Source organism: Syzygium oleosum, unplaced genomic scaffold (assembly GCF_021117445.2).
Source record: "Syzygium oleosum isolate NSW1041296 unplaced genomic scaffold, Sole_v2.1 Sole_v2.01, whole genome shotgun sequence".
In the NCBI taxonomy this organism is placed as follows: Eukaryota; Viridiplantae; Streptophyta; class Magnoliopsida; order Myrtales; family Myrtaceae; genus Syzygium; species Syzygium oleosum.
The window spans coordinates 8,921,940-8,949,187 of record NW_026607485.1 but is presented as its reverse complement, the minus strand read 5'-3'; the positions used below and the strand labels follow the sequence as shown (position 1 = coordinate 8,949,187).

Below are 27,248 nucleotides of genomic sequence, written 5' to 3'. Positions count from 1 at the left end.
TGATTTTCTAATTTCCATTACATTCAAAGACCTCATTATTGATGATCACCATTTTTTTTGGAGACAAAGACCACGTAAAATGAAATATTGTCAAGTTTGACTACTGATTCCTCGACAAATACAGTATGAATTCCCCAATATACTTCCGTTTTCATTGACTTTCTACATATATAAACCCATCCAAGGTGGGCCTTGGGGCTATACAAATCGTTCTCTTCTTCTTCTTCATTTCTCTCTCTCTCTCTCTCTCTCTCGATTGGTGAGTGTTTTGTTCAGACCAGAACCGTTAGTATGGTTGGTGAACTGACAAAAGAACAGATTCTTGAGTTCAAAGAAGCTTTGTGTCTGTTTGCCAAGGATGGTGATGGTGAGTTTTACTATAGTCGTGCACATTTTCATTGACTTCATTTGCCAGCAACTTCTTTTATTCATCAGTAGTCCTTATGGGCGTAAATTTGCAGGTTGCATTACATTGGAAGAACTTGCGGCGATTATTCGATCGTTAGACCATAGCCCATCCGAGAAAGAACTGCAGGACATGATCGACGAGGCTGCTGCTGCTGACGGTGACGGCGCGATCGAGTTTGCGAAGTTCTTGGGCTCGATGGCTAACAACATCAAGGTGAAAACACACGAGAAAATGCAAAGAGCTGGCCTCTTATTGATACCTATGATTGAACATGCAACCATATGATCTCAATCTAATGTTCTGTGAGTCTGAAACGTTATCATTGATCGTGGATATGTGTATCAGGAGGATACTGATGTGGAGGAGGAGCTCAAGGAGGCTTTCAAGGTCTTTGACAGGGATCAGAATGGTTACATATCTCCTAGTGAGGTAAGCTCATATCTCCTGCATATACAATGTCTTGATTTCGCGTTGAACGTCGTCCAAATGCATTTCTTTAATCCAAGCGAGGACGTAGATAACCTTGCATGCGCACTCACGCACTAAACCCACTCTCAAATTCTCCCATGGGATTCACCAGCTTCGATTCAAATAATCTTGTTTGTCATTACTTTGTCATCACTCATCACCATTCGAAAGAACATCACCAATCCATGAAAGATCTTCTATTTGGGCACGAAAATGAATGACGCTTCTTTGCTTAGGAAAAATAGAAGGCAGTTTTGGTTGATGATTTTGTTTCTCTTTGGCAGTTGAGGCATGTGATGATCAACTTAGGGGAGAAGCTGACAGAGGAAGAAGTGCAGCAGATGATAAGTGAGGCAGACTTGGATGGTGATGGTCAAGTTGATTTTGAAGAATTTGTGAAGTTGATGAGCACCATTGGATGAGTTTCTAATTCCTTTATCCAAAAATGTAATTTGCAAAAAGAATCGTCATTTCCTTGTAAAAACTGCATTTGCCCTATTGCCTCCCTTCAATTTGCGTACCTATCATAGGACTTTAACATTCTAATTTTCATTCATCTTGTTGATCTTTTGTACATTCTTCCATTTCTAATGCAAATTCGTGGACATCTTTTTTCCTTTCTTCTGTCCTTTTACACTGATTGCAAGTGCATGGAATTATGTTCCTATGTCAATTTAAATTTTGAAGAGTTCTTTGCCGAACAAATAAAGGAAAATGTATGTATGAACTTGTGGCAATTGACAAAGTAAACAGCTGAAGTTAATTAAAGAAATCTAGGACCTGGACGATACTAATAAAGCCAGAAGTGTCCTGTCGTCACGTAGAAGGATCGGAAAAGTAAGAAATTGGTCCATGATAAATCTGTCAATGTCCTATTGCAAAAGGTTATAAGGACACCAGGCACCATAATGACCTAAAACCAGCAAAAAGCCTAAGAGGGGTCCTATGAGGATTACTCAATACTCGCCAAATTAAAACTCTCAAACATATCCTGAAATTGACATGAATAGATCGGGATCAAAACTGCATCTAGACAGATGCCCGCAAAATTTTTCCTAACACTAGCTTTTATCAATAATATGGAGACGCTATCAAGAGCAACTTTTATCAACATTAGGTGACTGGGGATCCAAGCATGGGAATTCTAGAGCATTAGGTGACAGCCTCGAGATAAAAACCGAAGGAAAAAACTTCTGCATGCAGTCATAAAATTCTTTAATAGGTAGACAAAGTCAAAAATCATACCAAAAACATGTATAATAGTCTATATGGAGTTCTTTCTATGAGACCCACCAAAGATTCATTCATTAACTTTTTCAAAGCTCATTGGTTGGTTATTTGAAGAAATCTGTCATAATAGCACAAGAAACCATCATGTACAGACACATGTAAAGCTGCAGAAGGTCCCATCTTTGAATTGATGAATAGAATTAATATAAAGACTCCTTCGGTTTCACGTAAGATGAAGAAACTTCTCAAACATTTGGTCAAAAAGTTGGACTCTGACCAAAATAATGTTTTGGGCGAGAGAGCTGTAATTGAAACAAGAGATTTTCCCAAGAAATTTTGTCTCGGAAACCTCATACAGGAAACAGTCATCTTCGCTTTTGGCAAAATGAAATGCTTCTACGGTCCGTTTCACCCTGATTATTTTGTGATCTCTGTCTCTTTCTCGCCCTCATGCCTTGAAATGAGAGTAGGAATAGGAATCTGGAAGTTCTGGTTTGGTTCACATTGGAAAAGTCACTTTCTCTTCTCTTATATATTGATGATGATTGAAAAGGTCAGGCATCAAAATCTGGGTTAAAGCTTGCGGAACACGCATCTCTTGAATCAGTTGTAGGACCTTTTCTTGATGCAACTAAGAAAGTTTACACTTTTCATCCATCTTACAGGAGACTTCTTACAGTATCTCCAACTTTTCCAATTTCTTAAAAAGTTAAAGCAATACATTCACAGAAGCCAAAGAAGTATATCAACTTATACTTGTTTAGATACGACAGGAGATTTTACCCATAACTAGGAAGGAAAATAAATAATTAAAAAAAAAGAAGAAGAGAAACCTGCAACTAGCCATGGTTGCAACACTCACTCTCGATTGGTTTATCCCAAATACTGACCAACCAACGAACTTGACCACCCTCTCTTCATCAATCCTCATATCTGATTTTACTGTTTCTCAGTAAACTGAAAAGAAAAAACCCTCCAAAACAAAGTAAAAACAATCAAGTAATGGAAATCCCCAAAAAGCTTGCTTTTTCTTCAATGGTGGATGAATCTTCAGTTGATGACAGTAGCACAGCACATGCAGTTGCCAAAGAGGGAGGGCCTGAACTTCCTCTTCTCTTTACCTTTTGGAGAGGTTGATGCAACTTCTTCTGTAGGAACCACCCACATCGCCTTGCTTGCCTTAGTGTCAGCTTCATTGACCACTTGTTTCTGTGAAGTGGCAACAACATAGGCTTCTTGCGTTTCATCATCTTCTTGTTCTTTCTTTGACAAGCCTAGAAACGGGGTTGTCGATTTCTCGGAGTCCCTTCTGTCCATCCTAACAGTCTTCTCTTCCAAACACTCCACTCGCTCGGCTCGATCACAACGACCTTTCACCGACATACTCCTGAATGTGCTTCTATCAGGGAAGAGCAGCGGCGTCTGATCTGACTCTTCGCTTCTCGACCCAATAAGGAGATCGAAATCGAAGCTAGGAAATTTCTGCAGCTGAGGATGGATGTTTGTGTCATTATAAGACTTCAATCCTGTGCTTAGGCTACTCGAAATTATCTCCAGTTTGGTATCGCCACCAGGAGTCACAGGCACTTGGCACTGTCGTGATTCACTGTTGCATTGATCCCCTGAAGCTTTTTTGTCTGATACAGGATGCGTGATCATTACAGGGTAGTCAAAGGATGAGAAAGAATCACAGATATGTGGAGAATGTACTGGGATGAATTGTTCTATGATATCTTTTCTGCTTGTATCATCTGCAATGGCCTGTGAAAGCTCTGTTTCCACATGTTTGTCTTCTATCATTTCCTTTTCAGTAGGTTCTTTCTCGTCATGATTGGTATCTCCAGCTTCTGGCTCTATTGAAATTGGCATGGAACAGTCTTCTCCTTCTATGTACTCAAGAAAGTCCTCGGATGCCTCAGCACATATCTCATCCCGAAAACTGTTTTCTGTGACATCGGTCACCTTGACTTTACATTCCTTGTCACTTGGGCAATCCAAAGGCACTTCAACTGTGTTTCCCACATCATCAGTTATGGTTTCAAGTCCAACAACCATTTCGGATACATCCTTTGCCTCGGCCATTTCAGGTTGAACGTTGCACAGTTCATCAGAATGCCCAACCGGGCCATCATCACACTTGATGCTATTTTCATTCACGACTCTACTGCTTGTGAACTCAATTTCTTCCATGGCAAAACCACTTTGGTCCTCAAGTTTCGAAACTTCTGGAGGAGAGTATGGGGAGTGATCTGCCACAGAATCTTCAGATTGCAATGTGGAACCACCTACTGTGGTCGCCTCATTGAGTTTTTCTTCATGGCCAAAATTCAGAAAGTTTGATGCCGTTCTGTCTTCCAATCGATTTTCATTGTTCATCATCAACAGCTCAACATTGGATTCTTTATCACCTTCCACTTGTTCTTGTTCCAATTTTAAATGTGTAAATTCAATGTCAGCACTGGAGAGGGAAGTAACATTCTTGCTGCTTGGTGTTTCGGTCTCTAGTATTGGATCATTGCCCTCAGCAAGGAATGTTGAAGGTGATCCTAGAAAATCCTCTCTTGATACTTCCAATCCACACGCATCTGACGCCAACACGCTAACATCGACCTTATCTAATCCAAGTGGATCGGTTTTAACTCCCTGAGATGTTTGAGTTTCCGAATCACCCAATACAGTAAGACTGGAATTTGTTTCTCCGTTTTCAACTGTTGAATTAGTGAGCCATAAGCTAGTGAGACTGAGAGTCGAGTCCTATACTCCTACTTTTTAATGGAATACAATTAATTCGAAGCTACTTTCATACATGGGAAGTGAAGTAGCTACTATGGTGCTGCTAAACTAGTAGATCACATTACTAACCTTCTATATTAGCTGCCTCAATATTTAGCTGACTGTCGCTTTTGTCACAGTCGCCCACATCTGATTCCATTGAAGGCTCCATATCCTCCGGATTCACCAACAAAAGTTCTGACTGGTCTTCTACATATTCATCTCCTTCAGTTACTTCATGTGTGGCTTGAGAAAGAAGAACTCGAGGGTCTGTAACAAAGGTTCAAACTACAGGTTTTATAACGTCACTGAGAAGAAAATAGTTGGCTTAACCAATGTAACATAGACTAGGAATGATAAAATACATCTCATTCCTGATGTTTCGAACGAGGATTATCCTGTGTAATTTGCCTGAGAGACCATGATAGCAACAGAATTTTTCAACTATAAGTACTACAGAAACTAGTAGTTGCTTTTTCACCTGATATTGATTGGTCAACATGATTATCTCCTGCAATTTCACAATGGAAAGCCAAGTCTTCAGCTTTTTCATGGGAGTCCTTGCTGTCATCTTCTGCAATCAGATGATCTCCTTTCACATCATTTTCCTTGACAGTCTCGTGTAAGGATCCATTCGGAGCATCGACCTTCACGCTCTCCTCCTCAACTTCTGTGGAAGGAAAATGATTTAAGTGAATATAGTCAATGCATGAACACAGAAGGTACACGACATAGAGAGCTAAAAATCGACATGATACCTTTGAGAGAAGATGTGTTGTTGTTTCCCATCTCATTCCCCATGTTCAATTCTCGATATCCTGCAATATAAACTAAGATGGTTTAGTGTTAAGGTCAACCGAGATGAGTGGAATATTTCCAATTATAGGTTCCTGAAAAAAAAAAAACTTTTTTTGACTTCAATCAGACCGTCTGAACTTCCTACCATGAAGTCGATAATGATAATCGCATGTGAATAGCCGTGTAGCTTTGAGGACATCTTCATTTCTTATGAAACTGACTGAGTTTATTAAAATGGCAGCTACACAAATGTTTGCTTAAAAGATAAGCCTCAATTCAGGTCACCGACAGCTGAGCAGAGGAAACTGCTGAAAGCATCATATAATGCCTTCTTTTTTTTTTTACTCTCTGCGCCTTCTCTGATATTGACACTCCCTAGATGATGAATCATTAGATGCTATGCATCCACCGAGGCATCATTAACTTAATTTAAAGGTTCAGTTTTATCAGCCTGGCATTGCCTTTTGCATTCGAAGTTCTAACTTTGGCCTGGGCATATCATTGTGTCCCTGACAACTCTTTTCAAGAGGAATATCCAGGCAACTCTCAGTCTGACCAGCCTCCTACTTTTGGCCCCATAGACACCACGTTCAAAGAAAGTGTCTCTGGTATTTTCACTTGAATTCAGGCTCACCAAAACTTTTGTGTGCAGACTCAGTCCGCACTACGTAAAACTTTTAGACATAATTTCCAGTAACCAGACAATAAAGCTGGTCTATATGAGCCCCCCAAAAACTGGAAGAATCTTCTGGCTGCACATTAATGAAGCATCTTATTATATGATAACACTAATATGATAATCAATTGATCCATTATATCTTATCTTTGAGTGGTCAGAAAACATTTCCCCAGGTAAAGTATGGAACAAGGAAGCTTTTTAATACGTGAGTTGCAGATTAATGTATAGGCTATACAGTGCTTTTTTTAGCTGTCATTGGGGTATACGAAATCATTGCCCTGATCTGGCCTTGAAATGGTGGGTCTTCTGTTCAAGATTTCTTGGTGTTAAAGCCTCAATTCTGAATGCAATGTGGCAAGATCAGATGCTTTAGGTCATCATAACAGCGCTTTGCCACTGGAAAAAGCTCAACTTGTTAAAGAGAGAAGTTTAAGTGGACCCTCCCAACATTCTTCTCATTTATTAGTCCGGATCAAGTCCCTACAGTACTTTGCTTCGCACATTTGATTAAACACTCGAAATGATTACACCGTTTTACCTCCATCTGGACCAGATTCTCCCTCGGTTCATCCAATCGATTTTGCGACATCTTGAAAGAGCAGTCATTCTTATTTTACGGTCAAAATGTAGATTAAAGGAGCTAAAGTTTTCAGTCAGGTAAGGAATTCCATAGCAAATATCACAGGCTCTTTGGGGTGAGTTTCAAATGTTTACTGCAAGATTCGAATTGTGCACGGTCACTTCAGTCGCCATGAGGGTTGCAGATTTACAGATATAGATAAACAAGAGGAGTGTTGCCTTCCTCATGCCCGACATCAAATGCAAAGACGAGGCTTATACTTCAAGTTAGCGTCAAATCAATTCGAGTCTTTGAGAATGAAACTCAGTTTTTGCCCCTATGTCGTGGTACATGATCGCATTGGATGGGATCTAATTACTAGTTGTTAGTAGCTGGTCTAAGTTGGATGCTTTGACACTATGCTTCTTTGTACAACCCTCGTGTTAAACATAACGAGAACTCAGAGAGGTATTGGTTGTTAGGGAACACCATGGTGGATCCAAGCTGCCTTCTTGGGGGTCTGCTGCAATGCAGTATTGAAAGCCTAATTACTCTCCTTGCTAATTTAAGAGCATCGTATGACTCATCGAGTACAGACGGATTCAAACTACATGCTGGGGTTCTCGCATTTAGGATCTTCCTGGAAGTGACAGTTTACGTTAAGCTCTCATAATCGGCAGTGCGACAGAAACGACACATCTACACTGGCCCTGGAATTCAATTATCTAAGCATATAGAAACTCCCATCTTTACAATCCGCTGTATCACTTCTATGAGCAAAGCTTTTTCCTAAGTTAGTCTGAAAATATGCTATGAGTGATGCTTTATGCCCAAAAATGCGATGATCCTTTGCCCGATGGCGTCGTGTGACATGAGAGCAAATCCAGTTCTTGGATCAAGTTTCAATACGAGCAGGGCCGTTCGGGCTTCAATGAGAGCCTTCGACCCTCTACACGCCCGAACCTAAAATAACAAGAAACAGAAATACACAAGACACTATCTGCACTTCATTAAACACAACCACCATATTTTACAATGGGCTCGCATGCACGCAACAACGAGCACTCCCAATAACAATTCCAGGCAAGTCTTGCATATATTTATAGCTGCACCAATGACCTGCTTGGATTTTATTCCGAGAAGTTGATGCGTAACTCTGGGATATGGAGCACCCAGGAGTCAGAGGCTTTAGGTTTTCTTCCAAACAAATCTAGTACATAATCACACGGTAGGTCCCGCCTTAAGCTGGAACAGCTTCCGGAACTTTGCCGTTGTCTGCAGGTGCCAGGCTGTCATAGTAGTCGACCAATACTTTCCAACCACCGGGGCACATGAAGCCATCAGGTGGGCTCTCTTTGTTCTTCGCAAGTGTTCGCATCTGAGGATGGAAGCGAGCCATGTAAGTGCAATTTCTAACGGACGGAAGCAAAAAAATTGTAAGAATCCTCTTTTTCCCCGACAATTCTGTGAACCATTGTCAACTAAAAGACTATCGTCTCAGAGACTATCCTTAAATCTAACTTTAGTTGAAAGAACATTTCCATAATCACTGCTAATCAAGGACAAACATATCTACAGTTGAATTGATGGGTTTATCATACCATATGTATCCCTCAAGTATATAGATCTTCTTTCTCACCCCAGTTATGACACATCGACTATTTTATGAAGCGGAAATAACAAAAATCCAGCTTTATCAGTCCATGGGCATGGAAGATACCTTAGTGCCCGAAATGAAAAGGAAATCTTGAGGCCTTGAAGGATCGAAAAATGCCATTTTCCCTTGTGTTTTGTCGTAAGCAGCAACCTGAAAGTCAATAAAACCGATTGTCGTCAGCGATATCAACACACAGAGGAGGAAGCAACAATGACAGCAGAAAGAAGGAAATGCCATATATCCAAAAGATTACAAAAACAACTCAAGGGCATCAGTATGCGAGAAGGTTTAATTACCTTAAACGGAAGAATGTTTAGCCTCTCCAGTCCAGGAGCCATGCTCAACACCTTCTTCCCATGGTCAGCATCATACAAGTCTCGTTTCTCAACTGGATGGCCCATACCAGCTGGGTCTCGACCAACAATATAGAAGTTAGCCCCAGCATTGATCCTAGCCTTTGCGTGCCACTGCACCTCTGTCGGGCCAGCATAGTGCATGGGAGAAGGGAATATTGAGACAACAGTTGTCTCAGGATCAAGAACACCATCCTCGAGCACCTGTTGCAGGCATGTTTGACTAGTGTTAGAGCATGCTCCCAAAAATCACGATGGAATTGTGATGTTTTGGCCAAGGGAACCATATCAGTAGCAAGAATGAGAGTAAAAATTGAATTTAGGCTCAGTCATTGCAATTATAATGTAACCACTACGACAATTCATCTTTTCCATCAGGAGTGGAGAGACAGTCAATGAAGGTAATTACGAATAATAAACCTCACCTGCCTCTTATAAGCATGTTGACTCTTTCATGGATGCAAAGACCCTGACATGAGCAACAGGTAACTCACTAACTCCTTTTTCATCTTGCGTGAATTCTTCATTGGACGAAAATGCCGAGTATGTTATTTCCTAGTCAGTTATTCTTCTTTAAAGAACTAATAGAGATGATTATCCTCCATCAAGGAGGATTTACTGGCACGATGACTTATTTTTCCGAGGAGAAATGGTAAGTTGTAGGAGAATTAAAAAAGGCAACACGCATCTATGTACCTACACATCTACCAAAGACAATACGGACCTGTTAAGATTAAAATATTTTATCCATCGTTTTCTAAGGATTTTAAGCTTTTAAAGAAGATGGTTGTGTGCAGTCAACTAATCCTTTATAAACTACAAATTACCTTCTCGTGTTGCTTCATTCGCCAGCTAAGGGGAACATCATCAGCCTTTGTGAAGCCTCCCAAGGGATGAAGAAGAAGGATGGGATTCTTGTACCCCATCTCAAGAAGTCGACGGCGTGTGTCAGTCATCAGCAGGGCATGCCCATTGTGGACTGGGTTCCTTAGCTGGAAAGCAAACACTGCATCCGCATTCCGCCGAGTGAATTCCTCGCGGAGATTTGCGGGTGAGAGTCGGAATCGATCCAGACCATCCTTGTACTTGATCGGTTCCAACACCTCTAAGTCGCCCCCAATCAACCAGTTCCCAGCATTGGTTATGGCTTCCTCAACATATGGCAGACCTGGCGCAGTGGTTCCCCATGTCCTCGCAATCCGTTCTTCTTTAGGGTGCTTGTAAATCTCAATGCTGAATGGACACATCAGAGTGAGAAAATATAACCAGTTTTGCGATCTGGAATGAGAAACTCAGAGACATGGTATGCTATATTGGAAATATTAAGAAATACAAAATATCGATTCTAGCAGTTGCAGCAAAGAGTCATTGTAAGCTCAAAGCGGTCCATCAATCAAAATGCAAAATGCCAATGAAAAAAACACACGCGAACAAGGCTATTCAGATGTAGTGAAAACCAGTCGATGAAAGCTACCCTGTGATATTGTCAAAAAGTGGATTCGACCAACCATACAACACGAGTCATTTAATCAAAGGATCTGCTGGGAGGATGTTCAGAACGTCCTACAAACAGAGTTTCTTATTCAGCTAAGTGGATGCTCAGGATTACCATAAATGACAAATATGGAGGGAGGTATGAAGAAGCCAAAGCCCTTAGTGAGCTCCAGTCAATCACCCCGAAGTCATGCTTCGATTTCAATCGCCCGCCCAGCTAGAGCAATTTTCGACAGTTTAAGGTGTTCATTACAAAGTCAACACTAAGTACAAGTAGAGGCTTATTTAATTTATTGGAGAGCGGAATTTCCAAAATTTTTGGTGATAAGCCTACGCCGGCGAGCTGGATTGGATATCTGAACTTAGTCACCTAACAAGCAGGCACTTGGACTGTTTTCTGTCCAAGTTCATGATTAACATTTTCCAACATTTTTATGTAGCTATGACTCTCTGTTATATTTTATAACCAGGTCAAAAGGGAAGAATTATCTTACAAATGCATACTATCTACGTTATATTTATTTTCTTTGGTCGGATATCTACGTTATACTAATTTACATAAAAGTATATATATTAGAAACTAGACACATATATGCTATATTGAGAGAGAGTGAGAGAGAGATGTTTCCGAAACTTCATTCGCCTAACGACTAGTCAAATCGGACGGCTCTCGATCACGGTCCTAAACAAATAAATAGCATCGACAGAGTTGATGCAAACAAGCAATTTATTGGTCCCGATTCGACATAACATTAAAATATCTCTCACGTCAATAGAGTCGTCTCGAGCACAGTATTATTCAGTTTAAAGGCAATTTCGCGTCCACAGACATTGGACATAAGGTCATTGTACGTAATTGGCGTCGCCGATAATCCATTCTTTCCTCATATGGGTTTGGTATCGCGATTATCCACTTCTTCCAAATTAGCACTGCGACCCACCATCTAATTTCTCGCTTGTACAGATAACGCGAGCTTGCGTACATCTCAAGCCTCCAAACATCAAGTAGTAAACTTTTACCGATCAGAGCCTTCAAAACTGTCTCGTCAACTCAGTAAAGCATATGATAAGGAACAGCATAAACATATGTCTCGCATCTAAATAAACTCCTAATTTTCATGATCCCTAACCTCCAAATTAAAGAAGATCAACAAATTCTTAAAGCCCCAAAACTCCTAAAAACCCATCAATCACTATCGAATTACAATAACCCATTATCCATTATTCACCTAAAAACTCGAAACACAGTACCAAATTCCTATCTCAAACAAAGCCATACCATTTACACAGTCTACATTAACAGTACTAATGTAATGACAATGCTACCCAAGGAAAAAACAGAAATGATGATGACGTCGTGCATACGAGATTCTCACTCGTAAGAACTTGAATCTAATCGAAAGAAGGACGAACCAAATTTTAAAGAAAACAGCAAAGATTATGAATCGAAAGAAGCTCACTCACTCGCTGAGGATGGCGACGGGGTTGTCGTCGGCGTCGAAGAGCGCAACCTTGCTGGACTCGCCGATCCGGTGCCGGTCGGCGTCGTCCACGGCCAGCACGATCGGGACGGACATGTTCACGACCGAACCGTCGGCGAGACGGAGGGCGTTGAAATGAAGAGTTTGGAGGAACTCGGACTCGCGCATGAAACCCCGGAGCGGGCTGGCCCACCCCTCGCTCAGCACGTGGACCCACTCCAGGTCGATCCGCGACAGCTTCACCCGCGGCAGCGCCAGGCTCTCCCGCGCCCTCGCCCGCCGCAGCGGCTCCTCCACCACCAGCTCCGACAGCCGCCCCCCGTCCGGCTCGATCAGCCCCGACCGCACCCGGAGCCCCGGGTGGCGGCGGCGGCGGCGGCCCCCCTCGTCGGCGGCGCGGCGGGGGACGCACAGGGCGGGGGGAGGGGACAAATGGGTACTCGGCGAAAGGCGCGGCGGGGGGCGGCGGCGGCGGGCGGAAGGGGTGCTGGCGAAGGCGGCGGCGGCCATGGAAGCCATGGGATTTGAAAATGGGAAGGAAGGCAAAGATCAAATTTTTGGTGGGGTAGTGACTTTATACCAATCAATGAACCGGACCAACCAATGATTTAATAAAAGGGAAACAAGAGAAGACAGTAAAAATTGAAAGAAAACGATATAAAACGAGGAAGAAATCTGGTGGGTGATGGATAAAGGAGGGACCTTTTTAAGTTGTTTAATCCGGTTTGGAGGAGTGCTGGGTGGAGGTTGAGCTGGACATGAAAAGTGTGGAGGACAGAGTCTCCCTCTGCTCGGAGGAGGGCCTTTTATAAGAGAAAGAAAAGAAGACGAAGAAGATGGTGGCGGCCATGGTGGCGATGGTGGTGGGAGGTTTCGTCGAGGGAGGATGAACCTGGACAATCTTAAAAGTTCGGAGCTTTGCGGTCTTTGATTTGGATTTTGATTGGGATTTACTTGCTCCTGATTCGCTTTGCTGCGTTAATTATTATGACTGTGTGGCTCTCCCTCTGTCTCTCTCTCTCTCCATCTTTATTATTTGTTATGTCTGGTTGGTGTCGCTTTTGCCCTTGTCGCCTTGGGGGGTCTCCTTGGTCATTTGTCCCCGCCTCCTGCTCTCCTGTCGGAAAGGTGGAGTGTCGAAAGTACCCTCGCCATGCGTTTCGGGAGCACGTGCGGTTTTTTCGTTCGGGGTCTCCTTGGTCATTGTCTCGCCCTTTGCCCTTCTGTCGGAAAAGTGAGATGTCGAAAATACCCTCACACGTGCGGTGTTTTCAAGGTTTTCTGATTTTCCTCCACCCATTTTTGCCTTTCTAGCGTCCCCCCTTTTCTTGTTTTCTTTAGATTTTGTCCCCCTGAATTTTCCAATCATAAAATATCGGTTTTAGAATTAAATTCTTCTATCATTTCGCCCTGTTTTTTTCCTTAATTTCTGGCGTGCATTTATTAAGGGGGGGAGGGGGGGCTTCAATTTTTTTAATATCTATAATTTCAGCTTTCGAGATTTGAAGTTTATTTTTTTATTTTGGCATTTAATTTTTACTTTTTTCCATATCTGCAGCTCACATAATTTGACTTTTATATTACGCGAAACTCCCGAAACCCTTTTAAAATATACAAACGTTAACATTTTTTAAAAAAATTACAATATCTTATCGAGTTTTCGTCTTTTTTGAAGAAAAAAGAGTAAGAAAAAGCAATTTTCCTTTTTCTGGGTCAAAAACAAAAACTCCCATAATGTCATATTAGCAAATCATCAACCCCTAAAATAGTGAGACCAAGCCTACAATAGAGCCCACTCCCTGGCTTTAATCACTAGCTAATTAAACAAACACTTTCGACCAAAACAAAATAAAATTAACAAACACTTGGGGCGGGGACAAGATGGTCACTTCACCACGAGGATAAGCTTTTCCCTAATAATGCCATGTAGTGCTAAAATCAGAGAGGCCACCATCTTTTTTGCCGCAATTAAAAAACACAGGGATTTTCATTTTATTTTATTTTCCGAATTTATTTAATTCCTCTAAATTATATGAGGAAGGAAAAAGAGAGGTGGCGATGACGTGTCGGGTTGACTTGACCTGTTGTTGATGCGCTTTCCTGGAATCTTCTTGATTTGAATTCTAAGAGAGACGCGCCAAGAAGAGACAGCGATTCCTCCCAAAGTGAATCTTGCCCGCTTTTCGGTCCACGTTCAGGTCGGCTGAGAATCCAAGGGCAAAATGCTCTCTCTCCTCCTCTCCTCTCGTGACATACGTTTTGGTCGCCTTCTTCGTCTTATATTAATAACCATTTTGGTTTCCCGACCCCGAAAAAAAAAAAGAAAAACATTTTGTTTTTCGCATTCCATGTCGGGCCGGGGGGGACGTCAGCGATTTACAGCACGTTCTGTTGCGGTCGCGGCTCGTTAAGTTACAGTTCTGTCACGAATTCGATTGCCCGTTATAACATTTTCTTGCGTTAGTGACTGGAGTGACTCCTATTACTGTCGAAACCGTTTTATCTGTCGTAATTATTCTCTCGGTCATATTTAATTTTGCAGTAATGATTGGGATGATACCAAAAGCGTGGACCGTTTACATAACTCTATTTTAGTACCTCTAAGCAAAAATCCGTATTAATAAAGATCATATTCTTCTCCTTATAAGCCCGTTCACCTTATTGCTTGAGGTTTGAGTGGTATGATTTTTTTGATTGATTTTCAGTGATTTGGGTGGGCATGACAATTTGGAATTTGGGGATGGATAATTTTAGAAAAAAAATAATTTTTTTAATATAGGGATATAAGGATAATTAATGTGGATGTGCAAAATAGTCTCCAAGGTTAAAAAAAAAAACTTATGTATGTATTTAATATTTCTAAAAGTGGAGAAGTGTAAATGATCATTGATTGAAAAACAAGATATGTTTTTGATACTTTACCTAAAAAATATTTCTTCTGATATCATTGCACGTTTTATGATTACATTAAATTGTATGTAATTAACAAAGAATATATAGAAATTTATGTATTAAACTGTAATATCTTGATAATATATATGAGGTATTAGAATCATTATCAACTATCGAAGTGATAATTACTGTAAAAATCACATCCTACGTGCTTAGCTTTTAATAATAGTCATGAACAAATTATTAAAACAAAGAAACTTATTTGATGTAATAACTATATCTAGTTATATAGATAGAGGGATGAACACACTAATCGTGATTGACTTTTAAAGTGATAATTATTATACTCCCTTTAACTCTAATTTTGGGTGTGCTTTCGAAATTCTGATGTTGTTCTACCCGTATTATATATGCCATTCATGAAACCAAACAATACAATAAGTATTAAATTGCTTAAACCAAACAGCGTCGCAGTTATTACAGTTCTATAACATTACGTCGTGTATTTCCGGTTTTGACTAATGACTCCAATTTGTTTCCGGTTTTGTTATTGATTTAGATAAGAATACGTTAAGTTGAGATTATGTACCTCAAATCAAACAAGTGCTAGAACAAAAAGGGGATGTTTCCTTGTTATAAATTTATAATCGTTGAAAAAATAATTATAAATGGGTAGAACAAATCTCCACACTATCACAGCTCACTCAAATCACTCATTCTTAATATAAAAAATACAGTTTTTGATCTCTAAATTGCCAAAAAAAAAAAATCGATCAATAATAAAAGAACACGCTAGGAGCGACCTACTACTAATTTTTAGGAAATTTATTGATTAGATCATAGCATGATTAGGCCTAAAAGCAAACTGATAGTGATGGCTTGGTGAAAGAGACTTTATCCATTTGTTTTCATTTCTCTATTCGATTCATTGATTTCCTTTGTTTCAACACCCCTAAGATTTCCCCCGTTTCTTCAGTTTCGTGCTTCCCTTATCATTCTTAGCTCACCATACCCAATCAAATCCCGAAATCCCGACACCAACTCGGTTCCTCTCTCGAGCCAATCGCATGTACCTCGAAGCTCTCAAACCATCCGTTATTGCCACGAAATTTCGAGAGCATGTCCCGGCACGCTCTCACGTGATATTCTAACAACATTGGGGTCAAACCTCATGTTTTCCGTTTTCATTTCATCACCCGCAACCCAAACAGAAGTCCTAATCACGGTAAAAGTGGGTACCCATTTTTCTAAAGTTAGTGAATACAGGTTTCTTTGAAAGAAACATCCAACATGAATTTGGTAGGGTTACGCGAATAATATTATGCGTTTTTCGCTCATTTCATTACAACTGTAGCTAGTGTCTGTCAGTGTCATTATCTAAAGTTGGGGGCTCTTTTAGGGGATCGGGCCATACATAGGACTCTACTCGGCTCGCCTCTTTCGGGTGTGTTCTTAATTGAAGTAGAGTTGCCTAATCATAGGCACTTCAACCTCCATTCTCAACCAGAAATCTCTCAAAATTGTTACATGCTGGCCACTCTTGTTGGCCACTGCTTCTTAAACTACCAACTAAGCTTAGAACCACAAAATACAACTACCCCTCATAATTTTCAACCGCTCGTAAGACCTACTACGTGCAAGAGACACGACTAGATTTTCACGGGATATTGAAACAACTGCTGGAAGAAGAAGAAAGAAGAAAGAAGAAGAAGAGGAGGAGGCATAAAAAACCGGATTTTCAAGCATTGGACCCAAGCATCTTTTTGTTTAAGTTGGATGTCAAATGAGGTGACGAGATTGCCGATCCGATGGTTGACTGCGAATGATTTCTTATGAGCAGTCGGTCTAGAATCGTGGATGTTTGAAAAGTGGTCCTGACAAAACTGAGTGAGTTTGAGATACGGATCATAATCACCTCCGACTTTGTTCTTAACACATGATACACGATGCATCTGATAATGTCAGTGGGGGAGGAGGTGACTGTTGATGCACGAAACACGTTCCATGACGTGGAATGAGCCCGGGTCTCGCCGACCTCTGGCAACCTTGGGCGAGGAGCCTCGCCTAGCTCACCCGAACAAGCAAGGCTCGAGCTCGTTGGTCTCGGGCGAGCAAGCAGGGCTTGAGCTCGTTGGTCTCGGGCGAGCTCGACCTCACCAGCCTGTGGTGAGGCTCGAGCTCATCTGTGGCCGTTCGTTGGCCTGGCAACGATCGATGATTGGGCCGATGAAGAAGCAAAAAAAAAAAAAAAGCAAAATATAAAAATTATTATAAATTAACAAATTTTGACTTTTTTGGTAATTTTTCTCAGAAAATAAAATTAAATACCAAACGGCGAAAAATATTTTCTAATTCATTTTCGGGTTTTAACCTAACACCGGAAAATATTGTCATTTACCCGGAAAATGTCTTCTTGAAAACCATTTTCCAAAAACGTCACATTTTTCGGGAAACGAACGGAGCATTAATTTCTTTTTTTCTTCATGTTCGATATCTGGAAATTACAAAGTTACTTATATATAGTTAGATGCATCGCGCAGTTAGTAATACCCTTATGATTTTCATGGCCCTTGAAATTTCGAGAAATGTAGCAATAGAATCGAGCATTCAATGTCATGATCCGGTCTTAACGAGTTAACAGAACCAAAAAGCTTTGCACATCAAACTACGATGGAATTGCGAAGAAAATCGTCTCTTGCTTTCCTGCATACAACAATTAATCACACGATCAAATTGCTTTACCAATAATCCGAGCAAGAGCAAGTCCCGTACCTAAAGTGATGGAAGCGAGTTCTGTCTCTAACTATAATTTCTCTGCCATATATCAGCGAAATAAGCTTGGTACTCGAGTGGCAGTCGCTACAGACCCGGAGGTTCTTTATGACCCGGATAGGAACACAAGGATCGGACGTGATCAGAGCAAAAGCGATCGCGAGCCGCTCGCTATGGTAAGACAACGCGTCTTCCTTCTCCTCCTCCTCTATGTCGAATAGCACGTCTCCGATAATTGGCTTATGACCATAAGCTCGTAATGCTCTATTTATATCGTCAAGCTTGGAATGAACCTCCTCTATCCGTGGGTGCGTTCGGTCACCAGTAAGGAACTCGTGCATGGCACCGTCAATCTCCACCAAGCTGCTACCGGGTACTTTGTCGACAGTATGATCTTTCATGAGTCTCCTTACCTTATTAACATCGTCCCATCTGTTCATCCTAGCATACAGATTAGACAAGAGGACATAGTTCCCGCTAATCTCGGGTTCTAACTGCAATAACTTCTTGAGTGCAACTTCTCCCATCTCCAAATTGCCATGAACTTTAGCTGCCCCGAGTAAGGATCTCCAAACAACAGCGTTTGGCTTCATGGGCATGTCCCTAACTATTTCTTCAGCCTCCACCATTTGCCCAACTCGACCAAGAAGATCAACTAAGCAACTATAATGCTCAAGTTTGGGCTCGATCTTGAAAATCTCTTTCATAGAATTGAAAACTGTCCGACCTTCTTCTACCAATCCAACATGTGAGCAAGCAGATATTGTAACTACGAAAGTCACATCATCAGGATTTAAGCCCTCAACTTTAATTTTGTTGAACAAGTCAAGCGCCTGATGCCCGAAACCGTGGGTTCCAAATCCGCCAATCATCGCATTGTGGCAGAATACATCCCTTTGAGGCAATAGAATGAACAATTGATAAGCTAAATCCAAACATCCGCACTTGGAGTACATATCTACGAGGGCCGTCGCTACAAAGAGATTCAACTGAAGACTGTGCTTCCTAAGATATGCATGCACCCAGACACCTTGAGCTAGAGCACCCAAATTAGCACAAGCACTAATGACAGCCACAAGGGTAACTTCGTTAGGCCTTATATTGGAGCCTTGCAGTTCTCTAAACAAATTGAAGCATTCTAAGGACAAGGTAGCATCCCCATCAGTTAGGACTCCAGCACAGGTGGAACCATTATTACGTGCATAAGCAGTTAAGACAGAGTTCCAGGAAGCTAAATCTGGATTGCTGATCTCATTAAACAGATGTCTAGAGGTACCCACCTGCCCTAGTTTGGCATAAAAAACGAGCAAGGAAGACTGTACAAAGTGATCATAAGGTGGCTCAAGGAACTTCAAGACATGGGTGTGTAAGGCTCGACCATGCTCTGCCCACTCAGAAGATCCACAGGCCTTAAACAGAGATGGATAAGTAAAGCTATTTGGTACAAGCGTCTTGTGACTGAGAATATGGTTGTAGAGAGAGAAGGCTATGTGAGTGTGATGCTTGTGGTTGATTATTGAAGAGATGAGTGTGTTAAATAAGAAGATTGTTGGATTCGGAATTTGATTAAATATGGAGAGCGCATAACTTAAGGATAGAGCTGACGATATGAGAAGGATACGGCTGAGAGGGTATGTGTGGACTGCCAGACCAGTTGTTATGGCTTGTGCATGAACTTGCTTGAAGGCCCTCAAGGTAATACATTTATCTAGAAGTTGAATAACTGGATGAGTGGATAAAGAGGTTAGGGAGACCATGAACTCCTGATTCTCACCATGTCAATTTGACAGACGGAAAATGCATTTCAATTTGCATCCGAAGGAGGGGAGAAGAGCGGAAGTGAGGCAAGTAAACGCGAACAAACAATTCCTCCTCAAATTTTGAGCACTTGCTTAATTGCATTTCTTTGCCAGACCTTCCAGAAAGTGGACGACATAGTGGACTTTTCAGAGGTGTATGCTCAATTTCTCCAGTGTAATGCTAAGGACAGAAAGCCTGGAAAACAAAGATAATTAGTTTGTCAAATTATATCACAAAACGCGACCATGAACCACACAAGTGACACCCACCATTGACCGATGATACCGGGATTATTCATCTGTGTATGACGGTCAAAAGGTGAAGAAACTCTAACAGAGGATGCCTTACATGTAGCTTTGCATTCCTTTAGCAACCCTCAAATTAGTCATCTTCAATTCAAGACAACCATCAACTTAAGCAAATATGATACTGGCATGTGCAAGAAAAACACAGCAATTAATCTTCATCCTGAAGCAATTATTCTACTTTCTGCTCACTTTTCCTGATTTTCATTGAGAAATGGGAAACAAAAGAGATCGAATGGCAAATAAGACAGTGTTCAAGTTACAGAACTAAAATTACTTCTTTACTCTGAAAGGCCCACAGAACTGTGCAGAATACAAACAGATTTGTGAACAAGGGCAAGTCATTTTGAAACAGACATCCTACTAAAAAGAAAAGAACCCTGCCTTTTGGAATCCACAGTCTTTAGTGGGGTACAAAGGAACTATCGGGAAAGGAGAAGTACAAGAAGAAGAGTGGCCTCAACAATGCAGTACTGCACATTTATATCAGTGTCTGTCTAACAGCATCAGTTAAACTTGCTCAGCTTTGCCAACCTCTGTAGCTTATTTTTAGGGTATATAATCTAAAAATTGCATACTAAAGTAAGTGCTAACTTGCATAACTGGATCCAAAGAACGAAAAGAAAACAGAAAAGGTCATGCTCACATGGTTTAGGTCTAATTCTACTACACTTCTAATTATCGTTAAATAAAACAGAAAAATCATCACTTATCGCAGCTCAACTATGATAATAGGCCTTAGCAGCAAGCAAAAGAAATTTCAGTTGATTTTCTGTTTGTTTCAGATGAGATGCTCTACTGTATCATATACGTCAAGTTCCATATTCACTATATTTCGGCCATTTCTCTTGGAATTTTCCCTGACCCACACTATAAGTGCCTAAAACAAATACAACCGTCAGGTCAAATGTGCCCCATCTGAAAGAGAAAAACATTTGCTTCTCCGAATATGCACACGGATTGAATATTCTCATCAACAACTTCATATCTCAAATACAGATCTTTAATGTGATCTCTGATCATGTATGATTGCAAGTACATGGTGCAACAAGAAAACTCCAATAAGATGATCCCAGTATTGATCAAAAAAGGGCATGTAATAATTGACAGGGGGTATCAAACCAAGCTGAAGAATTCAGCAGCAACTCCCGTTTACATTCTAGGCAACAGAAAAATTTTATGAAGTATGCAAAATCATCATAAGTCCTTTTCCAAATTGAAGATCACCATGCTAGTCACCAATCGAGATGGATCTTTTCTTTCAAATTTAGACACGTATCATAATGAGTATTTGAATACAGATTTCCAGTGTCTCTTGAACTTTTCATAGACCAACTGTATTATGTTAAATATTTTGTGACAGTTAACAAGTGAAGAATTATCATCAAGGCACGAATAACAACAATCCGCTTACCAGAGCAATTATTTTCCACTCAGGCATTTTCACGAGCAGTTCACATGCACAACAGAAGTCATTCGGATACCGCGCCAAAAACTACACTGCCATTATCTTAAAAGTCAGCGCCTTTCCACAAAGACAAGTTCAAGGACACCAGTCAAATGACCCATCAATGCCATCCATCAAACAAACACAACCGCATAGCCAAAAAACAAACAACTTCCGCCGCAGCCACCAAATGCGCACAAGGAATCAAGAAACACGGAACAGGGGGCAACAAATTAGTCAGCTGTCGAAAGCAATGCATATGCGAGAAAAACAGGGCTGAAATTGACCCCCCGTGGGTTGGACCCAAGAAGGGGGATGATCACGTCCATGGTGCAGGCAAATGAAATACAGGTGATCCGAAGGACAGAGGAGAGAGAGAGAGAGAGAGAGAGTCAAATGTTTACAGATGAACATACCCATTTGAAACTAGCGACGAGACAAGGGGTGTCCGCATGCTGTGGGAATTCATCAGTGCGGGTGTTTCATCGGATTTGTGGCATCATCTTCGCTCACAACACGAGAGAGAGAGAGAGAGCAAAAAAAACTGGACTTTTGAATAACCTCCTGTTTTTTTTTCCCCTAAACATGTACGATACACATACAACTTTTAAAAGGCCTAATTTCATAAAAAAAAAAATCCGAACTTCAGATTTAGTTCTAAATCTACCCCAAATTTTTTTTTGTCCAAAAAAGAAATTCTCAACTTTTACTCTAATCCCAAATTTACCCTCGTTAACCCTCCGTCCAAAAATCACCACCATTAAGTTTTCTGACATGGCAATTCCACGTCAACACAAAAATCCACGTCAGAAGCTGACGTGGAAAATCCCAGTAAAACGTCGACGTTCCTTCTCTGAATATTGGGGAAAGTTAGGGCTTTGTCTTCGTCTTCTTCAATTCGCAATTGTCATCTTCTTCTTCTTCAATTCGTGCAGAGACGACACATATATGTACTTGCTGAGATGTCTTCTTCTAATTTAGGTTAATTTCCATGATAATTCGAGTTGGTTTATGTTGATTACGATAGTCCTGTATGGGATTAGTGCAAGATTAGTATCAAACCCAAACCTTGTTAATGTGTCATTTCTCCTTTTGCCGAGTGTATACAACTTGCTTGATGATATATCCCCTGAGATACGGTCATGAATTAATTCCTAGAATTGCTCAATCTGAAGATGTTTTGATATAGTTCACATGTCATGAATCGATTGGTTAATTATTAGACATGATTCTTGATGTAATTTCATAGTTGCCGAGCACGACACTGAACTTTCGTTGCTTCTGTTTCTCTGCTCACCATGTCTTCGTGCTTCACGGGTTTCTACGGTGACCGGTGATGGTTGCCGGTGAACGGTGGAGGGTGATTTTCCGGAATAGGAGATGTGGAGGCGTCAATTGAATTCCTCGCTGATAGGATGAATGGTGACTTATAATGGTTAGCGAGGAATGCTTGGATAGAGTTTGCGAAATTTCTTAAGTGATGCCTTGAGTGTGTCCAATGATTCCAAATAACTGAAGTCATAAACTTTAAACCATTCCGCAATGTGTGTTAATTCAGTGAAGAAGCTCATGAATTTTCAAGTGAGCGTTAACAGATGGTTCTCTTCGGAGTGTTTTGAGTGTGCCTCCTTATTCTGAAATCCTTCTACTTGGAAAAACATAAAAAAAAAAAAACGAAAAGAACTTTTAAGCATGGACTCAAGTGACTCTAGTTTCTGTTTGTCTCACATGTAGAGAACACATCGAAGACCTTAAAAGAGAAGGAAAAGGAGCAAAGGTGCCCGAGCCAGAGTCAAGAGTCAACTGCAGCTATGATATGAAGGATGCGGAAAAACCTTTATTGACGTTGGTGTTTTGAGAAAGCATTCTCATATCCATGACATCTTTTAGCAGGGGCTTGACTTAAATGAAGTTGTGTTTTAGATGATGCAGAGCGTCTTGTAGGTGTTTTTTTTAGATCTCCCATTTCCTCTTTTCGATTTATTTGTTTTTAATGTCGGTGAAAGACCTATTGAGTTGTAATCCTTGTTGATCTTGAAATACAAAAGTTACCGTATTAGTTCCTTGTTTTGTATCATCAGCTTTACAATATAAGACCAGACTTTGCATCTCCATCACCTTCCCTGACAATAACTTTTTATACATCTCTAATGCGGATAAAGACCGACAAAGAAGCTTCAAATGAATCCTTGCAGTTTCAAGTTAATTTTATTTTTTTTTTGTGGCAAAACTATCTAGAGAATGCAGATAGACAATTATTTCACCTTTAAGAAGTAATTTTCCTTAAGCACTTAAAACACAAACATAACTTCAAGCTTATTGACTCTTTACCCATTTTCACTGCACATTATTCACGTTTTCTGTACTACCTGGATAGATGCACATTCCTCGGGCCAAAAAGACCGACATAACAGAAAGACAAGACAAAAATACAGAATTCCCCTCCCCATCCCAAATCTTCTACCTTTTCACAAATAGCAGCATCGCATGAAATGAAAAATCCGATGTCAAGACACTGAAAAGAAGGCGCACTAAAACAAAAGGGCCCCCATGCACAGCAGCCTCCTTTGCAAAATTTGCAAACTCTACATAACAAAGCTCCCTCAATTTCTCCTGAACTCAAATCGAACCATCAAAAATGAGGAGCTCCAATTCACCATACCTACAACTAGCAGCAGCAGAAAATCCAATTCACCTTGCCATCGGCGCAGCCGAACCCGCCCACATCCATGCGGTCGTCGCCGTATAACCAGATTATACAATATAAAACCAGACTTTTGCATCTCATCGCCTTCCTTTTTTTTATTTTTTGGGTCACTTCCCTCACCTTCCTTGACAAGACCTTTTTTATATAGCTAACACCACAAATAATGATCTAACCCAGAACCTTCTGCCAATCCCAGCACCACAGCAAAAACACATTGTACATAGCCAAAACAGTGTACATAAACCAAACATTGTGTGCCGGACAAGAGAGACATCCCAACGTAGCAAGCACAACTCAACTAATTGTACATAGCCAAAACATCCCAAATAGAAAGTTACATTACCAAATCCCCAAACCAGACATAGTACACAGCCAAATCCACTTACAAAAACATAAAAAACTAACATTTTTCAGTCTATAACAAAATATCATCATCAAACAACAGGCACTAAACATCCACTAGCATTTCTTGGTCCACAATTTCACAATCCACTACTGTTTCCAAATTGTTGAGTGTATGGAAGTTCTGAGATACCAATTGAAGATTGGCTTGGTGAAACTTGAACATTCATTGCTCTTGTTTGTCTGTTGGAGAAGGATGGACCTTCGATATCACTAACTCTATCACTACTAGGCATCTACAATAAATTAAAAAAAATTAACATGTGAACTTGTTTTTCTTTTCGATTAACATATAAAACATTAGACAAAGATATTACCCTTAAATATGAATTCCTAGTTTCAGACATGAAAAGTCCATATCCTTGTCGAGCCTGAAGATACAAAATGAGCATAAAACATTAATCAAAATATACACAAGTGTTATGAAAATAAAATGTGGCTAAAAAAATACTAACATGTGCTCTCTCCTTCCTGATGATAGCAGAGTTCCCATTAGATGATCTACTGGCATGTGCACTATCCTGCGCACTAGTAGTCTTCTTTGGTCTTCCTCTTTTTGCCTATATGTGGAAAAACACAAGAAACACCAATGTTAACAGTCACGATAGTCCTCAAAAAAATTATTATTAAAGGTTATAAAATTTTCAAATAAAGCTTACTTTGGATGGCCTAGGTACAGTAGGATTCTTGCATGTTTTCTTGTTATGCCCATACTGAATGCAATTTGAACATCGCATTTGGACTCCAGCTTTCATCAATTTCTTATCATCACTACTTCGCTCATCTTTATCCTTGATTCTGTTTTTCTTCTCTCTCCCCCTTTTCCTTCGATAAGGTGGGGGTTTGATTGGCTCACCACGGACTTTGGGCCACATTTGTTGTCCATTCATGGCTGGGAGGGGAAATTGATAACATCTCTCATAACCATCTTTCTTGAAGCAGTCATCAACGTAATCATTGATATCTAATTTCATGAAACTAATGCAACATTTAGTATGTTTACATGGTATTCCAAATATATCCCATTCCCTACAAGCACAAGTCTTCCCAACCAAGTCAACCACAAATCTATTGTCAACTACTTGAACCTCAAATGTATACCCCATTGCCGCTCTAGCAATACAATACCTCGATTCTAGCTTAGTCTTCTCCAACTTCATTCTAATCCTTGGGCAAATTGGATTTGTTCGATCCACCATTAACTGAATTCTCTCCGCCATCCTCTCCATCAATATAGCTCTTATTGCTTCAAGCATCTCAAGTATGGGTTTTGCTCTTGGTATGTAAATGTATCAAGTTATTATCAACCGCATCACACTTAGTACCTGTCTTAATGAAAGCTCTACAGAAGTGCTCTGGGCCTTGCCTCATAAAGTCTTCATAACCGTTAGGGCACTACTCCTTCAAATCTGCCATTGCTAGGTCAAATTCAGCTCTAAATGTACACCTTACAGCCCTCCGGAAGAGATTCTTAAGAGTGACCCCTTTATACAATTTTTTCCAATTAGCATATATATATCTTGCACAATTTTGATGCTTTGCTTGTGGAGATAGGCATGAAACTGCATTTATTAGTCCCTACAACCAAAAAATTAATCGATAAAAAACAATCACATCAATAATTGCATTATTGTAGTGTAACAACCAATAAAGACAAAAGATGAGATATCACCTTTTGTTGATCACTAATAAAAGTCCAACCCTCGCCCGTTCCCACGTTCAAGTCTGTGAATAACAGGGTGAGAAACCAAGTCCAAGATGCCTCGGACTCAACTTCCGCAACTATCCAAGCTATTGAAAACATTTGATTGTTTCCATCTCGTCCTATAGCACACAATAACATACCCTTCAATCCAGTCTTAAGAAAGTACCCATCTAAGTTTATGACACGCCTACATCCTACTAAAAAACCCATTTTCAACTCATCAAAACCCACATAAAATCCCTCAAATACTTTGGTAGCTGGGTTGACTTCTATGTCAAATGTTCCATCCTTGCTAACTCTTTTGAGCTCCGCCAAATAAGATCTTAGCAAGTCATTTTGATCCTCAATCGGGCCCCTTATATCACTAAGAGCTTTTCATATAGCTCTATAACATTTCTTCTTGTCAAGTGCCAGCGCAAACCTTTCTCTTGCATCCGCCTGCATTTCTGCAGCTGAGTAAGTGAGTTTAGCTCTAATCTTAGGCATGTACTCTTGAGCGAGCCAAGTAATGGTGACTTGCCTATTTTTTAGACTTCTATTGCAACTATGAGGATCTCCAACTCTCTTTATGACAAAAGTTTTCTCATTCTGAATCCAACTGCCGTACAACCTCCAACCGCATCCTCTTACACACCTTGCTTCCATTCTTTTATATTCACTCTTTTGCCAAAAAATGTCAAATTCATTAATTACGGCATACCTTCTCACAACATTCTTGAACCGTTCATGAGATTCAAATCTCTTGCCTAGACTAAACACTTCCTCGTTGTGGTCACACATAGGATTATACTTATTAACCATTAGGCCTGATGTGCCATTGGTTTCTTCAAAATCATTGATACCAGGCTCACTTAAAGATTCATTATCAAAATCTGCATCTTCATCAGCTGCCTCATCTTCGTATAAAACTAAATCTCGATCATCATCATCCTCCTCACTTTGTATATTGGTGGAACTTACCACTAAAGCTTGATCATCATCCGCCTCCTCCTCTTCCTCTAGTCTTGCTTCTTTGAATTCTTTCATCATCTCCCTTGTCCTCAACTCTTCATCATCTGATATATTTAGTTCTTTATCACTCTAGTCCAATGACATATCATCACTGTTACTTTCATCCTGTTAAAAATACCGAAAGTCATGAACTAATAACTTAAAACAATATTCAAACATAAAGAGTCAACGATTGAATGAACTCACCATTAATTCTAATTCAACATAGTAATACTTCAATTTTTGACAAGCAAAACTTGCGAGCAAAATGACGTTCAACCTGCAAGTTCAATGTTGAAAACATCACACCGATTGAAGCGAATTGTAA

The 27,248-nt window shown here is 40.4% G+C and overlaps 5 protein-coding genes and 1 long non-coding RNA gene across 8 annotated transcripts; 2 read left to right on the top strand and 4 right to left on the bottom strand.

Moving 5' to 3' along the window:
• The first annotated feature begins 249 nt into the window (after positions 1-249).
• LOC115677620 (calmodulin-like protein 11) lies at positions 250-1,494 on the top strand. Of its 2 annotated transcripts, none has more exons than XM_030600805.2 (4): positions 250-361; positions 462-622; positions 755-838; positions 1,162-1,494. In XM_030600805.2, exons 1-4 carry the CDS (start codon positions 292-294, stop codon positions 1,297-1,299), a joined length of 453 nt encoding a protein of 150 aa, XP_030456665.1. In that variant the 5' UTR covers positions 250-291; the 3' UTR covers positions 1,300-1,494. The 2 variants fall into 2 exon arrangements, with proteins under 2 accessions (XP_030456665.1, XP_056167470.1); XM_056311495.1 differs by having other exon boundaries at positions 267-367.
• A 1,440-nt stretch (positions 1,495-2,934) lies between these two features.
• On the bottom strand, positions 2,935-5,981 carry LOC115677743 (uncharacterized). The gene is made up of 5 exons (XM_030600964.2): positions 5,823-5,981; positions 5,638-5,697; positions 5,361-5,549; positions 4,970-5,149; positions 2,935-4,815 (listed from the first exon to the last, which is right to left on the bottom strand). The coding sequence occupies exons 2-5, from the start codon at positions 5,678-5,680 to the stop codon at positions 3,158-3,160; spliced, it is 2,070 nt and encodes a 689-aa protein (XP_030456824.1). The 5' UTR covers positions 5,681-5,697; positions 5,823-5,981; the 3' UTR covers positions 2,935-3,157.
• A 1,919-nt stretch (positions 5,982-7,900) lies between these two features.
• Positions 7,901-12,706, bottom strand: LOC115677650 (ATP sulfurylase 1, chloroplastic-like). The gene is made up of 5 exons (XM_056313911.1): positions 11,884-12,706; positions 9,753-10,158; positions 8,869-9,129; positions 8,636-8,722; positions 7,901-8,293 (listed from the first exon to the last, which is right to left on the bottom strand). Exons 1-5 carry the CDS (start codon positions 12,417-12,419, stop codon positions 8,156-8,158), a joined length of 1,428 nt encoding a protein of 475 aa, XP_056169886.1. The 5' UTR covers positions 12,420-12,706; the 3' UTR covers positions 7,901-8,155.
• Positions 12,707-17,444: 4,738 nt separating this feature from the next.
• Positions 17,445-21,686, bottom strand: LOC115677597 (pentatricopeptide repeat-containing protein At5g43790). Of its 2 annotated transcripts, XM_056321383.1 has the most exons (3): positions 21,533-21,686; positions 19,634-19,793; positions 17,445-19,559 (listed from the first exon to the last, which is right to left on the bottom strand). In XM_056321383.1, the coding sequence occupies exon 3, from the start codon at positions 19,319-19,321 to the stop codon at positions 17,531-17,533; it is 1,791 nt and encodes a 596-aa protein (XP_056177358.1). In that variant the 5' UTR covers positions 19,322-19,559; positions 19,634-19,793; positions 21,533-21,686; the 3' UTR covers positions 17,445-17,530. The 2 variants fall into 2 exon arrangements, with proteins under 2 accessions (XP_056177358.1, XP_030456642.1); XM_030600782.2 differs by lacking the exon at positions 19,634-19,793.
• A 256-nt stretch (positions 21,687-21,942) lies between these two features.
• On the top strand, positions 21,943-23,182 carry LOC130140447 (uncharacterized). The gene is made up of 2 exons (XR_008818437.1): positions 21,943-22,538; positions 22,865-23,182. It is a non-coding gene; the product is annotated as an uncharacterized LOC130140447 (long non-coding RNA).
• Positions 23,183-24,623: 1,441 nt separating this feature from the next.
• LOC115673577 (uncharacterized) lies at positions 24,624-26,701 on the bottom strand. The gene is made up of 3 exons (XM_056320952.1): positions 25,898-26,701; positions 24,885-25,803; positions 24,624-24,785 (listed from the first exon to the last, which is right to left on the bottom strand). The coding sequence occupies exons 2-3, from the start codon at positions 25,479-25,481 to the stop codon at positions 24,624-24,626; spliced, it is 759 nt and encodes a 252-aa protein (XP_056176927.1). The 5' UTR covers positions 25,482-25,803; positions 25,898-26,701.
• Positions 26,702-27,248: the final 547 nt, after the last annotated feature.

Bases quoted from the DNA above. Each gene is read 5' to 3' on its own strand.
- LOC115677620 (XM_056311495.1), top strand. From the start codon at position 292: ATGGTTGGTGAACTGACAAAAGAACAGATTCTTGAGTTCAAAGAAGCT. The intron at 623-754 runs GTGAAAACACAC...TATGTGTATCAG, and splicing joins CGATGGCTAACAACATCAAG to GAGGATACTGATGTGGAGGA. The intron at 839-1,161 runs GTAAGCTCATAT...TCTCTTTGGCAG, and splicing joins GTTACATATCTCCTAGTGAG to TTGAGGCATGTGATGATCAA.
- LOC115677743 (XM_030600964.2), bottom strand. From the start codon at position 5,680: ATGGGGAATGAGATGGGAAACAACAACACATCTTCTCTCAAAG. The intron at 5,150-5,360 runs GTGAAAAAGCAA...CCTTTGTTACAG, and splicing joins TGTTGACCAATCAATATCAG to ACCCTCGAGTTCTTCTTTCT. The intron at 4,816-4,969 runs GTTAGTAATGTG...CTAATTCAACAG, and splicing joins TGAGGCAGCTAATATAGAAG to TTGAAAACGGAGAAACAAAT.
- LOC115673577 (XM_056320952.1), bottom strand. From the start codon at position 25,481: ATGCTTGAAGCAATAAGAGCTATATTGATGGAGAGGATGGCGGAGAGA. The intron at 24,786-24,884 runs GTAAGCTTTATT...TTCCACATATAG, and splicing joins CTGTACCTAGGCCATCCAAA to GCAAAAAGAGGAAGACCAAA.
- LOC115677597 (XM_056321383.1), bottom strand. From the start codon at position 19,321: ATGGTCTCCCTAACCTCTTTATCCACTCATCCAGTTATTCAACTTCTA.
- LOC115677650 (XM_056313911.1), bottom strand. From the start codon at position 12,419: ATGGCTTCCATGGCCGCCGCCGCCTTCGCCAGCACCCCTTCCGCCCGC. The intron at 10,159-11,883 runs GTGAGTGAGCTT...GTGTCCATTCAG, and splicing joins CCCGTCGCCATCCTCAGCGA to CATTGAGATTTACAAGCACC. The intron at 8,294-8,635 runs GTATCTTCCATG...TTCCATCCTCAG, and splicing joins TTTTCATTTCGGGCACTAAG to ATGCGAACACTTGCGAAGAA.